Source organism: Varanus komodoensis, unplaced genomic scaffold (genome assembly GCF_004798865.1).
Source record: "Varanus komodoensis strain SLA01 unplaced genomic scaffold, ASM479886v1 scaffold4, whole genome shotgun sequence".
Lineage (NCBI taxonomy): Eukaryota > Metazoa > Chordata > Lepidosauria > Squamata > Varanidae > Varanus > Varanus komodoensis.
The window spans coordinates 1,529,354-1,546,474 of record NW_025335941.1 but is presented as its reverse complement, the minus strand read 5'-3'; the positions used below and the strand labels follow the sequence as shown (position 1 = coordinate 1,546,474).

At 41.9% G+C, this 17,121-nt stretch overlaps 1 protein-coding gene across 1 annotated transcript in view; it reads right to left on the bottom strand.

Annotated features, from left to right (window-relative positions):
• The window catches only part of PHEX (phosphate regulating endopeptidase homolog X-linked), a 103,120-nt gene that overhangs the window by 50,009 nt on the left and 35,990 nt on the right, over positions 1-17,121 (bottom strand). The window contains exons 4-10 of the mRNA XM_044442415.1: positions 13,305-13,391; positions 12,598-12,824; positions 11,402-11,470; positions 9,961-10,077; positions 5,749-5,832; positions 5,312-5,457; positions 1,960-2,053 (exon numbers count right to left, since the gene is read on the bottom strand). Coding sequence (XP_044298350.1) covers positions 1,960-2,053; positions 5,312-5,457; positions 5,749-5,832; positions 9,961-10,077; positions 11,402-11,470; positions 12,598-12,824; positions 13,305-13,391 — 824 coding nt within the window. The remainder of the gene's footprint in view (positions 1-1,959; positions 2,054-5,311; positions 5,458-5,748; positions 5,833-9,960; positions 10,078-11,401; positions 11,471-12,597; positions 12,825-13,304; positions 13,392-17,121) is intronic.

The window sequence follows — 17,121 nt, the reverse complement described above, 5'->3', positions numbered from 1 at the left end:
AGAGCTTGAAACAAAGAAGTATGGGAAAATAAAACAGATTGGTGGAATGAACAATTACTTCAACCATACCTACTTTTTGATGTACAAATGGGACATTCTTCACACACGCTCTGAAGACATGAATATTGCAGACACAAGAATAGCAAATGAAAGTGTCCCTTGTTCAACTACTTTCAATGAGCCTTAGGTCTCGTTGAAAGCAATAGTGTATGTTAGTTGCAAGGCTTAATCAGACTTAGCCATGACTGAGTGAGACACAGCCTCAGACGGCCAAAGCTGAGGCACATCAGCGCCACGTCCCCTGCCACTCCCTTCTGTGGGCAGGCAGCAGCACCAGCATGTTCTGCAGCTGGCCTGCTAAGCTCGGTGTCCGGCAGACACTGCACTGTCCACCCAGGTCGGAGCAAACGGCCCGTCTCGTTTGCTTCTGTCCGTGGAAAGGGGTTGGAGGATGTGCCATCTTTGTCCTTTCCCCGGAGCAGCAAAATATCTTGGGCAGTTGCTTGCTATATAGCACATGAGTGTAACTGAGTGTAATAAATGCCCTCATTCCTGCATTTTGTGCACCAAACTTCCAACATGTGATGATAATGCCCTCAGCCACTAACACATTTGAAGAAACCTCCTAAGGGAAATGTTTACTTTTAGCATTTTCTGATGAAAAACTAGCTGAGATGACAAAATATTTCCAATCAGACTGTATTTATAAAAGTTAAAAGCAGCTGTGGTGCAGTGCATGGCAGATCAAGGGCACATCACTGTGAGACAAGACTTGACCAAGTCCTTGTCAAAGCTGCTGCCTGCTTATACAGGCACTGGTGTTTTTCCTTCACGGGGCAGAATGTCGCTTGGGGCAGAGGAATTTCAGCTGGAAGACTGTCACAGGAAAAGTATTAATCACTTACTCAATGTTGTTGTTCTGAACCAATGCTCACCCTTATATTGCTGCTATTATCTTTAAAAATGCCAATAACTGGATCACAAATTTCCTTCAGGATGTATAGTTTAGCCTAGCAACACATCTGAAGATGTTTCAAAAATTTCAGATTCTGGGGTCAAAATAGAATAGAATAGGAATACTGATAATATCCCCATGTCCATTTCGAGAACCTTTCTACATGAGACAATGTTTCCTCATTCCAGGTAGTTTCCATGATGTTATCATTCTTCAAGGGTTGTCCCATGTTTTGCAACTATTTCAGAATGTGTATGTGGGGCATGGGAGGAATTCTGCTTCTAAGCAATGTCCAAAATGGCGGGCAGAGGCCATGGCAAATGAAAAAAGGACTCCTGATTGTAACAGGGAGAGGAGGAAAGGCAGCTTCAAGCACCAAGACTCCAGGATATCAGCTGGAGGAACTGTGGAGCAGATGCAGTTGGGCGCAACACACAGATAGGCATACTGTGAATTGTGTTACGAACAACCAACTTGCCATAGGTTATTCATATGACATGCAAATACAGCCATAGGAAGGCAGAGAGTGGGGCAAGTAAAGCCACATGTAAATCCTACAAAGAGTCTGCGAGCAAAAAGTGGTGGGTTAGAAGCCTCATGTAAAAAAAAGAGAGGAAGAAAAGAAAACCTACACAGTTCACGGCCAGGTCCAGACACTGAGGTCATCTTTTCTCTCTGCTCCATGTAGCAGCTGCTAGAGAATGAAATTTGCAGCTTCACAGGAGCGAAATGCTGGAATGGGTGCAGGGAAAGAGGCAGCAAGGTTTGGGTTTACAAGGGTCATGTGTTAATATCCTGCAGGCAGAAATGTGGCACCATTCAAATCTGTGTCAGGATATAGGTCCTCATGGCTAGTCTCATGGAGAGACTAGAACAAGGTCATTCTCCAGCTTTCTAATACAAGTTTTCTGGATGGTATTCTAGTGATTTATCAGATCTGGGTATCAACTGCTGCCAATGGTTCTATAGGCACAGAGGACATATTGATAGCAAAATAAACTTACCCTTGAAAACTCCAACCACCTATATTGAAAACGTCGGCTGAGGTTAAATATTCTTGAATACACCATTCTCCACACCAGATAGTTGGCAATAGTCCTGTCAAAGCAGACACATCTTTATGTCAGGCAGTTAGACCCATGTGTCCTTATGCACAGCTGTCTGATACTATAAATTAATACATGAATAGATTTTTTTTCAGATCAGTGAACTGCCTGCAATAGTAGCAACTTCACCTTGAAAACTAATGAGCAATGACCAAACTGACAAAAACCCATTAGACAGAAGAGATTGCATGATAACAGCCACTTGATGCGTGACTAAATGATGGGATCCTCCAGTTAGAGCATATTTCAATAATTTTGTATCCTGAGATGAAATCTGGCATTAGAGGTTTGTCCAAGTCCTTGTAAAATAAAAGGCAGAAAGAACAATAAAACCGAAGCAAAGCAGATGGCGTCTTCTGGAACGAGAAAGGGCCATACTCTTCATAAATGGTCATGGCTCTTGGTTGGTCTAGGATCGTGTGGTTTTGTGTGTAAGTACAATCTAAATAAACCTTACTCATGGCAAGCTCAGCCATGCATCGAGGTGAAGCACCCTGCTCAGAGCAGGAGGAGACCTAGATGCAAGACCCAGAATGATTTCTGTGGTGACACGCCCATGTGCTGAAGTGGCTTCCATGAGTCTGAATAGCATTAAATTTTATGCAATATTCACTGGGACACAAGGCACTGCTGAGTGCAGCACACCACGCCGATGATGTGTGTACTGTACGCAGTAGGCATGTATGCAGAAGCTAAGCTCTGATCACCCGACTCCTACACCCCATCTCAAGAGGAGTAACACCACCTTGTGCTTGGTTAACTGAATAAATAGAAAGCAGACAAATACAAACCCAGGGAGAAAAACTTCCCATAGAAAAAACAGGAAGAAAGCCTCAGTAAAGAAGTGCTGAGAGAGAAGCCCTATATGAGAAGGTTATGCACAGCCTCCTCCCTGGCATACTAGTTGTGGAGATGGTATAGCCAGTTTATGGGACCAGTGAACATTCAAAGATGAGATTCCCCATGTGAATTCTGAAGTAGTGCAGTCCTAGGACAATACTCTGGACAAGTACCAAACTCTTTAGTCCTAGAAGACTCTTGGTCCTTCCTGGCTCTGTGATAGGGCACCTTCCTATTTGAGGTCCCTGTGTTATTTTTCAAGTTCCTTTTTCAAACTGTGACACAATTTGGCCAGAATCTACCCACTTGACTCTGCCTGTCACATAACTTCATGGAATCTTAATCATACCTTTGAATTTCTTCTAGCTATATCTAGTTTAACACAGTTTATATTTATGTGGCTTCCCTTCCATTGTTGAATTAAAGTTGAAATGAGCTGAAAGGCCATCTCAAACCAATGCTCTGGAGGAAGGAAGGAGAGTTCTTAACCTCCCAGCTCCCTCCTTCCCTGAAAACTTCCTACAAAATCCAGATCTCGGGCAGGGAACCGATTCATTCCTTTAAGATCCCTGCAGAACACATTGTTCCAGATGGCTTAGGAGTAATGCCAAGTGGTATGATTCAGCAGAGGGCAAATGTATCTTCAAAGTGTTCATGAATAGGCAAAAAAATCATAACTATACCAACTTTTATCTGTGGCAAACTGAGAGGATAATGCAATGAGGAAGCAAGGAAAGGCAAAGACAGCAAAAGAAATAGAAAAGGAGAATCTGAGATCTAATGAGGATCCTTTGTCCCTTGTTGGATCACGTAGCAGTTTGTTTTAATTTTTCACCTCTTGTCAGTTCTGCCCTTATTTCTCCCTCATCTGTCTGCTGAATAGCACAGAAGACTAACCTGAATCTATTAGACTAATCTATAGTAGTCTTTGCTCAAGTCCATAGCATTTGCCATATCATCACGGGGTCCTGCAGAAGACACTTGCTTCTTCCAAACGAATGGGCCCCTTCTGCCAAACCCACAGATCCTATTCTTGTTATTATTGTTACTGAAAGCTCACAGGAATGCCCTTTGATTTCACTATAATTCAACTCTGCAAAGCTCTTGAAACTAAGAGGATTTGTAGTTGCATAACAGCAAGTCAACATGATGCAGTTAACACCAAAGGCTTCCTCAGCCATAAGACAATCCTTGTGGTGATCTCCACAATTTCCCAAGCAAGGGAAGGCTCTGCAACCACAATATCTGTTTTTCTAAAATCGTTACTTTTTCTAAATGCTCTAAGACTTCTGGCAGGCAAGGTTGTCCTTCCTGTGCCCTTAAGGAAGCCTTTTTGAGCTGGGCAAAGAATCCCGTTTTTAACCATCATCTTTCTAGATTCATCTTCCTGCACAAAAAGTGAGAACACACATTTTCTTGCCAGCATGCCATGCACCTGATTGGGGAACTAAGCTGAGCAGCACTCTTGCCTCTCTGCTCTGGCCAAGCCGAATAAGTGGAATGGAGCTGTTCCTTTTGTTCCTTTGTCAGTGGGACTCCCTGTCAACTGGGCATGTTGTCCCCTAGATTTCTTGGTGCCTCTTCCACCCAAGCATGTCATGAGCATAGCAAGATCCTGTGACCCCTCCATGAGTCTGGGATACCAAGTTCCCCTTTTGGTTTTCACTTTTCTTTTCAAGTGTCTTTTCCTGCCCTTCTTGGACATTTTGATCTCCTTTTTAATAAACATTGCTTCTTCCTTTGGTGTGATGCATGCTTTTCTTGTTCTTCTGCATTCACTCAGGCAATCCAGATGTGCATTTGGATCTGTGCAAACAGGGAGTGGAGAGGATGGAAAATAGGCTGTTGGCATGAACAGCTGGGCATTTCTACCTGTGCCAGGCATATAACTGGCTTATAGCCCTTGGGTCCCCTTTTTTCAAGGTTGTGGTAAAACTACTATTCAGTTTCAAACAATAAACAACTTGCCAAGAAAAGAAGTTGCCACACAGGGATGAAAGCAGACACCCATTTCACCATTCATCCATCCATCCATCCATCCATCATCTTTTTATCCTAACTTTTCTCCTGCAAGGAACACAGGATGGCTTACATAAGCTTTCTCCCTCTGTCCATTTTATCTTCATATCAGTCCTCTGATTAGCTGGGTTAAACACCTAAATCAGTGATTGGCCCAAAGTCACCCAGTAAACTTCGTGGCTGATTGCTATGCCACAATGAATTCCCTCATACACACTATTTATGCAGCTTTATTTGCACAGAAAGCCAGAAGTGAAATAATAGTCTTGCAGTTGGAAGCCCAAGTTCTGTGAATTCTTTCCCTCCTCAGGGTGGACTGAGAACCTAAACATGAAACCAAGAATCCAGGGATGAGTTATGAGAAGACCACTACACATTAAAAAAGCCTTACTTTTTCCTTTCACTCTCCAGTATCCTGAATAAATCTTTGAAGTACTGGGGCACCCGGACAACCACATTCTCTGAAGCATCTATGTCTTTCAGTTCAGGATAGACCTTGGTGTCAATCACCTTCTTGATGTATGCCAGCCAGTCAAACTAAAAGAATAAAGATTGGCTCAACTCTGGGCTCTTTACAGATTTAAAATACCTATTAGTTCAAAAGTTTTGCCTAATTTCAAAGTTGAACTTCCCTGCACAGCATCCCAAATACCTTGCAACGTAAATAAAAAGCAGCAGTATTTAAATATTAATAGTGAGCACCTGTTTCTACTAATTTTATTTAGATTACCATTTTAGGTACATGTGAAGTACCTTCCAGATTGAAAATGTAATTACACAGGCCAATCAGGCATTAATACATTCATTTTCCAATTAACTTTAACCAACCTGTGGAATCATGGTGCTAAGTTCAGATATATTCATTTTGTTGTACATAGATTCACTGGTTCGATTTTCATGTGGAATCATTATCTGCAAAACAGAAATGCAAATGTTATTATTTTCACTGTCTTTAGTTTCATTTGGACTTTGTTTATGCCCACAAACCCATGAATGTTTCCTTGTCAGAGGAGCACAAGCCATACACAGCAATAAGTGACCTGCAGATATCAAGAAAGTCTAAAATTCATTGTGGTTTTACTGTGTCCATTAGCAAATATTTACTACAGCTTTCATCGATAAACATGCTTTGATTTTTTTTCCTCTCCATGAATACTGGGTTTGGCCCTCGTTTCCAAACCTCAGAACTATGCATTCCTAGCCTGGCAAACAGCTTGGCAAGGAAGAAGGAAAGAAATTAAAGGAGTTGGCAAAAGAGTAATACAAAATGGTACCCTCCCCACTTCGGCTTTGCTGCTTCCAGCCACTCCCTCTTATCAAATTAACAATGGTGTGACTTTTTTCCCAACATCTTAGGTGAGTAATGCTGAACCTGTTGATGAGGGGGATTATCTGTTCACCTTCAGGCATTCTATCTTTGGATTTTAACTCATGAAAGTTATATATGTATGACTAATGCATAAGCATTCCAGTCTAATGGTTCACTATGTACTCCTGAGCATTTGGAGTGGGGTCTCATTTAGAAACTAGCTAATCTGTAAGTTTAATGGTAAGCCAGAACTTGCGGGAAATGAAACTTGATGGAATGCAGAGATGACTCAGATAGTAGACACAATCACACCCAAGTGCCCTCTTCCTTGGTCAACATCTTGGAAAACACCTGTGCTGAGTGCAATGAAATAAAATGACTAGGACACAAGAGTAGGAAAACTCATGATGAATCTGACCAAACACAGGTTAAAGCTCATTATCAAGTCTATTCTCTGGTGGAAAGGGTGGTAAGTTTGTTTTAACTGCATCCTTCTGCTGTTATCCAGAAGGGTAGTTTGGGTGGTTCAGAGCCTCCTACAATCTGAACTACAGAAAGAAATAGTGGGACACAAGTTTGACAGACTTGTGCAGCATTTTGAAGATAAAATCACTCAGATCAGATCAGTCATGATAGCTCAGATAGCACAATTATTAGCACAATTAATGCAGTTTCGTTAACAGAGTTGTACAGAGCACCTACTGGTTCAGCTTCTTTGGATAAGTTTTGGTAGTTGAGGCCTAGAAATGTGGACAAGGTAAAGTGTTTGGCTGTACCCAGTTGATGACCTGTCTATTTCACCCTTGGCCTTCATGGCTTATTACATAAAATTGAAACAAATATCAGACTGGGCCCAGGATATCATAAACTACTCCTTCATATATGTGGTACCAGACTTTTTAAAGGAGATATAATTAGACCACTTCTTTAAAAAAGCACTAGCCTGGACTCACATGATGATAACTACAAGTCCATAGCCTACATTCTCTTGTTGAGCAAGGTGTCTGAGTGAGTGTTTGCTAGTCAACATTAGGCACTCTTGTATAAAATGTATCTAGCTCTCTTTCAATCGGGTGTCAAACCGAGATTTGAAACAGAAACTTCCCATCTGGTCAATTGTCGGGCAACCTTTGTCAGGAGGCTCTGTTGATTCTTCTGGACCTCTCAGAGCTCTCAGTACCAACAAACAAGGTATTTTTTGGAAGCTGGTGCTGGGGGTTATTGTTCTGTACCTTAGCAGTTCTACTACAAGGCTCAGTGTTATATTTCATGCTATTCACCAGCTATATTAAACCACTAGTGGAGGCTATCCTGAGGTATCAGCTGAGGAGTAATTGATATGCAGATGGCACTCAGCTCTTGTTCTCTCTTTTTTATCAAATCCAGGAGAGGCAGTGGCTTTTCTGAATCAGTGTCTGGGCACAGTAATAAAAAGGAGGAGGTCAATTAACTGAGATTCAGTTCAGACAAGGCAGAGATGCTTTTGATGGATGCTCACCTACCTCTCTGAGTGGTATTCAACCTGTTCTGGAGGGGGTTACACTTTCCCTAAAGTGCCAGCTTCATTGATTGGGGATGGTCCTGGATCCTGCATGAAACAGTTTTGGGCCAGGTTCCCTGAAAGATCATTTCCTTTCCTTTATACCTGCCCAGGCCCTAAGATCATCCTCAGCTGCCCTGTGGGAACCCCTGCCAAAGTAAGTTAGGAGGGTGGCTACTAAGAAGAGAACTTTGCTGTTGTGGTACCCCAGTGATGGAATGATCTTCTCACAGAAGCTTACCTGGTACCTACTGGCACTCTTTCTAACACCAGGTGAAGATCGTCTTATTTTTCAGGAATTTTAGTCAGTTTCTGGATTAGGTCCTTTACTGCTGCTAGAACTTACTCTGGTTTTTACTTTTATTTTATATTGCAGTTTTAAACATTTCAATTTTGTACTGCTGCGTGCTGTATTTTATGGTTTTAAATGGTTGTGAACAAGCCAGAGAGTTCCATCTGCTGGGTAATACAGAAATGTAATAAATAAATGAATAAATAAAACACGACTTTAAGAAGCAACTGTGCCCTTGGCTTGCTCAATCATTACCATTGGCAGCTAGACTGCTCAGGAATTTTATTCAGTTTGCTTTTTTAAGTGAAGAACACAGCAAAAGCCATGCCAAAATTCCAATACTCCATACACACAGTGGCAAACCAGTTTGCCAGAAGATCGTCAGGCAGGATGGGTGCAAGACCTCCACCTTCCCAAGCTCCTCAGCAACTGGTGTATGCAGGCATGCCACTTCTGGTAAAGGAAGTAGCACACAGTCAGCAAGGTTAGTAGCCACAGACAGTCTCCTCCCTCCTTCATGAATCTGTCCAAGTCCCTTTTAAAGCCTTCCATATTGGAGTCCCCGTCACTTCAATCCACTTTGCTCTTCCCAGATAAATATATGAAATATAACAGGATTATCTTTTGCATTTTGTGCTACTTCAAACTATTCTGCAGTACATCTCTTGGACAAATAAAGTACAAACATGCATATAGTAATGCTTATCGGGGTTTTAACCTGTGCTAGAGGGAAAATATTTCAGGATAAAATTTATAGAAAGTGAATATGGATAAAATGCATGCATTTTGTAGGAAATGCATTTTAAACACTGCAAATGTATATTTACATCAAGATAGGACAGAATAGTTGTGAATGAGCACATGACTCAAAACAGAAATAGAGTGATGTGTCAGTTCCCTCTGGCAGCCCTCCATTCCTTGAAGCATCTTGTTTGTGAGTGCCAAGTCACCGCATCTGTTAATAAGAACTGGCATATGTCGATTACAGTGATGGTGTGTTCTATTGGTAATATAATGGATGCTTGCTGCAGACTAAAATTGCTCAGACCAAAGTGACTGTTTGTCATAGGTGCTGCCGTATTGCCGAAGCAACATATATACATATATATTCTAATGGGTTACAAGAATATTTCTAGTGAGCCTGATACAAGACAAGAAATGCCATTATATTCTGAGGTATATATTCCAAATCATGGACTAGCTGATACTCTTTACTAAAGTCTTTATGGTGGTTCTAAAGTTTGCATTAAATGCTAGCATTGGAGTTCTGTTCCAGTTCTTTGCCCTGGATCAGGAATCAATAGGAAGATTCCTACAAGGAAATTTCATGAGGACTGCACTGTCCCTGACATTGTACTATGTCCCTGAGGCGAGAGTCCCTGAAGTTCTTGAATGTAGGCTAGGCTATATTTCTTTAAAGCTATGTTCACTTTAACTTTCAGTTTCAAAAACTCACCATACCACAATGCTGTCAACAACATAATACAAAGGCGCAAAGAAAAAACTAAAATAAAACATTTGATTAAAGGTAACCCGTGCATATAAACAATGAAAGCAGAGCCAGAGAAAACCAAGACAAGTGGGGAGTTTACCTCACAAAATTTAACAAAGTTCACAAGTGGTTCATAATCTCTTGTCAGGAGACAAGGAGATTCAGGAGAAGCATGAAATTTCATATTTTCTCCCCAAGAAGAAAGGAGAGGGAACAGCAGAAGCACAAGTGCCATTAAACAGCAGCCAGCCAGTTAAGAATGCCTACTGGCATGTGCCATTGCACCAGGACTCTGGAGAGAAACAATGCTATACAGTTATGTTTTAAAAGCAAAGCCATGCCCATTCCTTCAGAAGCACCAATTGCCACAAATCCAGCTGAAATTCCATAGTTAGAGGAGCACCAACCTCAGCTATTTTGACTTCCAGCTTAAGTACAGACTTCATGTCCAACTCTGCACGTGAAGCATTGGCACCCAAAAGCACAGCTGTGTCAACCATGAACTGGAACAGGGTGTCTCTGTACTGTATCGCACAAGAAGAATACAAGCATTGTTAGAGCTATTCTGTACTGAACAGTTTAAGAGGAATTTAATTGTGATTTAATGTATCTGGGTTGTTTTGTTTTAATCAAGTTTTTTCTATGATTGTAAGCCACTTCCACCACGTTATTGGTAGAAAGGTGGGGTACATATCAAATAAATGGCCCATAAATGGCATATACTCTTCTAACTCTGCTCCATATTAGGTAATGTGGACTATCCACAACATATATTTAAATCCCTATTCCTCCTATATATTCCTCCTATCAGGCAGTGGGAATGAGGACTCATCTACCCTCTGCAACTACCTTAGGCAGTTGCATGGAATTCCTTGTCCCCATCCAGCTCAATATAGTTGTGATTAAAGCCAAACGAGGCATGTCTGATGGGAACAGATAAGTTTGTTTAGTGCATTCCTGTACTGTTTTCCTGAATTTCTATCAGGAAATAATTCCTAATACTAGGACTAACCTAAGTTACATTTCACCACTGTCAGTGAACTCTAGCACAGCACTAATCACATACACCTGCCTGATGTGTTTTCCAGGGAAACACAGTACATTAACATTATACAGTTCACTTATGCATGTGCAACCTCATTCACACTAGCACAGTTTACATTAAACATACATGAGTGGGTTGTGGGTGGTGGACAAGGGTGAAATAGTACTATTTTTAACAAAAATATGAGGTATAAAATATAATGGTGACTAGGTCAGGAACGCAGAACCTCAATCAATCCAAGGGGCAGATTTCATTTCAGAGACACTTTCAAGGAAAAAAATTCAGTGATAGGTAAGGACAAAGGCAAGACACAAAATGCAAACAATGCCTGTATATTTTAGATTCACCCTCTTCCTGCCAGTAACTAAACCTTAGGAGAAACCGCTCAGTCTTTTAAGGAAAGACTGAAGGGAATGCGTATGAAGCACTTGATTTGGTTCCTAAGCTGAAGGCTCTCTACTCATGAGTCAATACTGGAAAGCTTTCACTACAAGGGTGGATCAGGAGGTTCCAAACTTTGGCCAGGAATCTCATAAGTAAACAAGTCATTGGTCAATATCGTAGCACTGAGGAAGAAATCCTAAATGAGGAAAATGCTTTCTACGTGGGTAGTTTAATCCCGTGGTCCCTAGACACTCTCAAAGGGTTCATGGGAGTTTTCTCATTCAGAGATCCAAGGTCAGAGACAGCAGAAACTCTGATCTTGGAGCTGGGGATCAGATTTTTGAACCTCCCATGAAATCCTCTGAGCTTAGGGGCTCATGGCATCGCAACAGGACTAGCCCTAAGTGAAATATACTCACAGATTTTGCTTCTGTAGTGTTCTCTAGGTAGTCTTCCCGTGCTGACAGAGACAGAGATGCTTGATCTAGCTATTAAAAGTATGTACATAATAAAACACCAAGAATTAATGTCAATTATTTTCCCACAACTCTACTTGGATTGCAATCCCATACACGCTTTCCTGCAAAAATGTCCTCCTGAACTCAGTGTCAGTATTTCTGAATACTGAGTACTTGATGTACAGGGTTCTGGAGTCTCCAATGCAGTACTGAAACATTAGAGACTGGACGTAGATGTAAACAATAATCCTATACATGATTAGGCAGGGGAAAAAAACCATACAACTCTCAGCATGCTCCAGTCAGCCCTTGGTTATGCTTAGCGTACACCTACTGAAATCAATGGAACAAGTATGCTGTCCTAAGTCCATTGATTTCGGTGAGTATATTATAAGTATTAAGTCTGGATCCAAAACAAGAAAAAGAGAAGATGCACTAAAAAAATTCTAACATAGTATTTACCAGAACCTAGGAATTAAAACATGGTTTAAAATCATCCTTTGGACAGCAAATTAAGCTTACATCTAAACATTGTAGTTTCCTGAGAAAATCAAGTTAGGTGGACCACTGAATAGTTTCAGACTTTTCCAAATAAAACTCCTCACCACCCCCACCACCCCAAGATGTAAATGTTTCATTGCACTTCTGGGAATCATTTGATCCTTCAGTAACTGAGCAGAATATTGTCATGCACTTTCTGTAAATCAGATTGCTGTAAATTAAATTGGAAATGAGTTTAGAGTGCCCTAAGGAATATAGTTACATATATTGCCCTGATGTTCAGTAATTTGCATATTTACATACTAATAACCAGATTCCATGGTAATGTTTTGAACATAGGAACTATCAGCCCTTTACCACTATCAACAAAATTAGCTGGAGGGTGGCTAATTATGAGTTAGATATTCTCGAATTGCTTCCTTGAAAGGATAGGGAAGGAAAGCATTATTTCAGCTACATACAAACATCCCATTTGATGTTAAATTAAATCATAATCATTTAGATGCCTGGTCTAGAGTTTAAAACCCATCTCCAGTGAGGCAGATGCATCTGACCCACATCATAGTCACATCTTCAGGCGTATGATGGCTTAAGTGTTGGTGTTTCTAGTGAGCAATAACAACATTAAACTACTTTCACAGCTTCCTTGAGCATACCTTTATGATGTGCTCATTAGAGAGCTTATCATCAGAAGCCACATACATTCGGATGAAAACAGAACTGCTATATTGGCCACGAAGAGTGGCCAAGGTCTGGAGCATGCTGAACTTCCTTTCTGACCACAGTCCTTCAGGCCCAAGGTTTGATTCCATCACAGGCCAGCGGAATGGAGAATGTTTTAGCATGTTCAAAAGTGGTTTTGCATCGGTCTTCTCTATTTTATCTGTTGACATGGGAGAAGCAAGTTATTACAAGATAATAAATTGAATAGATAGGAATATAGTTAAAGATTTATTTTCATAGTAACCCATCACACCCCCAAGGCGTATACACTATCAGAAGAAATGCTCACTGCACATATATGAAGGGTAAGACATCATGAATAAGTAACTCAGAAGTAAGACCCATTGTGTTCAGTGGGGCTAATTTTAAGGCAAATGCCCAAAGGCTTGCAACCTAAGTAGAAGATTGCATTAGAAAAGAACCAATTATTTCACACTGACATAATCTAACAGAATAATAATGGCAATAGCTCCAAATATGTATGCTTGCCAATATTTTTCATACTTTGACATGCATGAAACAAAGATTAATTTCAGGACTGCTTAATTTCCTACTGCTATAAAAGAATAGGAAAAAAAAAACATTGACCGTACATCCAGATGCCAGTTCACAACACTGAAAATAAAAAAGTATAACTTACTTTCATTCAAACATGAAGAATAAAGTATCTTGGCCTTCTGTACAGCTTCACTGTCCCTCCTTTTACTAAGAGGCTTCTCTAGAAGAGCTGACATGTTAAAGGAAGAAAGAACATTGTTCTCAACTACTCTGGAGTTTTTCAGAAAACAGTAAGTAAATATGTCACAACTGAATAAGATGTTCTTTCCAAACAAACTCAAATTCTTGAGGATATCAAGTGTGGAACCTAGGAAAGATTGGTCGTGATCAACTTTCCTTGCTGTGTGAGTTCAAGAAATGTGGGAACATGCACAGTGGCTGGATTCTCGCAACATGACAAAATAGCATATGAGTTGAATATGGGTTGTTGTTGAACTGAGAACACAAGATTCATAGGTTGTTCAGCCTTAATAAACCCATGGTGTATTAGTATGGCTGGATCCACACAACACAACCCATGGCTGAGTTTACAATCCATAGTTCAAACTGTACCCTGGTTTGTTCAAATTAGGTGCACCCACAGTATCTATCTGTTCTGGAAGCATCTTCCTTTCAGTCTAGATGATGGGAACCAGTTTTGTCTTCAGTGCCAAGGAAAAGACATATTCTTTCTCATATGCTTAACCTAAGTGGGCCCTGCAACAGAACATTACACTGTGGAATACTCCTTTCCAAGATGCCAGTCGGCCATACCATCTTCTTGGCCAATCTGTTTGATTCATCCCAAAGCCCCTCCAATACTCAGCAAGCATTCCATAGCCAATGAGCGTGCTGTCCCTCAGCAGGCTTGCTTGCACCTGCATCCACATACTTTAAATTGCTTTCAAAAGATTGTTCGTTACTCGGCAAGTCCTCTAGTTATTCCAAGAGTGCTGAAAACTTCCTCCTGTATGGTCCACATTTGGACAAGGGGCTCAATATTAGTATCTCTTGGGTATTCTATGCAATCAGTCCCTATTTGCACCTGCTCCTGGTGCCTGCCTTTCTTGCCATTTCAGAAGACATTAAATCCACATTTAAGACATTAGAAGCAACATTACAACTCACTTCCATGAACACAAAATGGCACGAAACTGGTACATTCAGTTTATGTTACAGCCAGATTAAGATGCAGTAGGTATAGGATGGGGCTTTTAATGCCAGCTGTCTCATCCAGTTCTGAGATTTATTTATTTAGAAAGCTTCTATGCCGCCCCATTCACCGAAGCCTCGGGGCGGCTCACAACAATAAATAATAACAATATAAAAACAATATAATTGGAGACGTCCTGGCCAAAGAAGTAAAATAAATAAATAATATTAGCAATTAAAATGATGTTTAAATAAAAAGGTCTTTGCCTGGCACCGAAAAACAAATAGCGACGGCGCCAGGCAGACCTCGCTGGAGAGCGCATTCCATAGATTGGGCGCCACCGCAGAGAAAGCCCTCCTCCAAGTACTTACCCTCCTAATATCCTTCACGGAGGGTTCCCGGAGAAGGACCTCTCCCGCTGATCTCAAGGGGCGGGCGGGCATATATGGACGTAAGCGCTCCTTCAGGTAACCAGGACCCAAGCCGTTTAGGGCTTTATAGGTCATCACCAACACCTTGAATTGGGCCCGGACTTCAATAGGGAGCCAGTGAAGCTGACGGAGGACTGGAGTCATGTGAACATAACGCCCAGTCCCCGTCAGCAGCCTGGCAGCTCTATTTTGAACCAATTGAAGTATCCGGACCATCTTCAAGGGCAGCCCCACGTAGAGCGCGTTACAGAAGTCAAGTTGGGGAGTCACCAACGTGTATGTCACTGTTGCCAGGCAGTCGTTCTCCAGGTAGGGATGCAGCTGATGGATCAGCCAAAGCTGAAAGAAAGCGCTCCTCGCCACTGCTGTCACCTGAGCTTCCAGTGAAAGCTCTGGGTCGAAGAGCACTCCCAAGCTGCGGACCTTGTCCCTAAGAGGGAATGCAACCCCATTCAGGACTAGGTCAAGGTCCCCTTCCCCGAAGCCCGATCCAACAACCAACAGGACCTCCGTCTTGTCTGGATTGATCTTCAGTTTATTGGCCCTCATCCAGCCCATTACCTCGGCCAGGCATCGGTTCAGTACAGCCACTGCCTCACCTGGACTGGTAGAAAACGAGAGGTAGAGCTGGGTATCATCAGCATACTGATGATTCCACAGCCCATACCTCCTAATGACCTCTCCCAGCGGTTTCATGTAGATGTTAATAGCAAAGGGGACAAAATGGATCCCTGCAGTACTCCATGGCATAGCTGCCATGGCACAGAGCCATAGTCCCCCAGCGTCACCTTTTGGAATCGGCCATTGAGATAGGAGCGGAACCACTGCAAAGCAGTGCCTCCGACCCCCAATCCCGCAAGCCTATCCAGAAGGATACCATGGTCGATGTTATCGAAAGCCACTGAGAGGTCCAGGAGAACCAACAGCGACACACTCCCCTTGTCTTTCTCCCTGCACAGGTCATCGTACAGGGCGACCAAGGCAGATTCAGTACCGTACCCGGGTCTGAAGCCGGACTGAAATGGGTCCAGATAATCAGTTTCATCCAAGAGTGCTTGGAGTTGTCCCGCCACCACCCATTCCAGCACCTTGCCCAAAAAAGGGATGTTGGCCACTGGTCTATAGTTAGTGGCCATCTCTGGATCCAGTGACGCCTTCTTCAGGACCGGTTGGACTACTGCCTCCTTTAGAGGGGCAGGTACCCGGCCATCCCTCAGAGAGGCGTTAACCGCTTGCAAGATCCTTGTCCCTGTACTGTGCTTGGCATTGTTAATTAACCGAGATGGGCAAGGATCCAATAGGCAACTGGTGGGATGTACTCGTCCAAGCACCTTGTCCACATCATCAGGCCGCAGTAACTGAAAGTCATCCATCAATTTTGGACCAGACAGCGACATTGGTATCTCCCCGGAAGCCTCTGAGTCACTAGGGGAGTCCAGCTCATGACAAATCTGAGTGATTTTCTCCCTAAAATGCTTGGCAAAGTCATTACAGTGGGCCTGTGAGGGTGGTACCGGATCTTTCTTAGGGCCAGGATGAACCAGCCCTTGTACCACCCAAAAAAGCTCCACCGGACGGGATGTAATTGTTTTTAACTGCTTTAAATTTGTGTGTGTTAGAGAGTTTATATTATGTTTATATTATGTTCTACTTTGGGTTTTAGAACTACCAAGAGAGCCTTGGCTATTGGATGGTACAGAAAAGAGAATGAATGAACGAACTGGTAAAGATGTAATATGTAAAAGGCACAGGGTGAAGAGATTCAGGCAATAAAGCTTGCCATGAAAACAGGAGTACAAAAGCATTTTCAATGGTGAATAGAAGGTACAGAGTTCCAGGATTAAACCAAGGCAGGGTTTCACTGTGGATCAGATTAAGTTTAGGACACAGGAAAGCAAAGATATGGTATAAGATCAGAAAGGAGAAGCAGTGATTTCTGGTGTTGTCAGACTGCAGCCTCCATTAGTATCAACAGGTATGGAAGAAGTTCAGATTATTAGGATGGTGGTCCAACAACATCTGGAGAACAACGTTCCCACTTGTGTTAAAAGACCTTAAAAATCTATTTTATAGGGGTACTTTCACAGAACCAAAGAGGTGTTCCTCCCCAAGAGGCAATGCCCTTCTTAATTCTGTTTGTAATGGAAATGTAAACCTGCATTGGCCAGAATATTCATTTGCATTACGAATGCTTCTCTTCTGCATTAACAAGAAGTAGATGCTCCCTTTGAGAGAGACTCAGCAGGGAATTAAGTCACATGAAAACAGTTGAAGAAGCCTCAAGAAAATTATCCTAAAATGCACAGTACTGACAAAATAGGGAAAAAGGAAGTCAT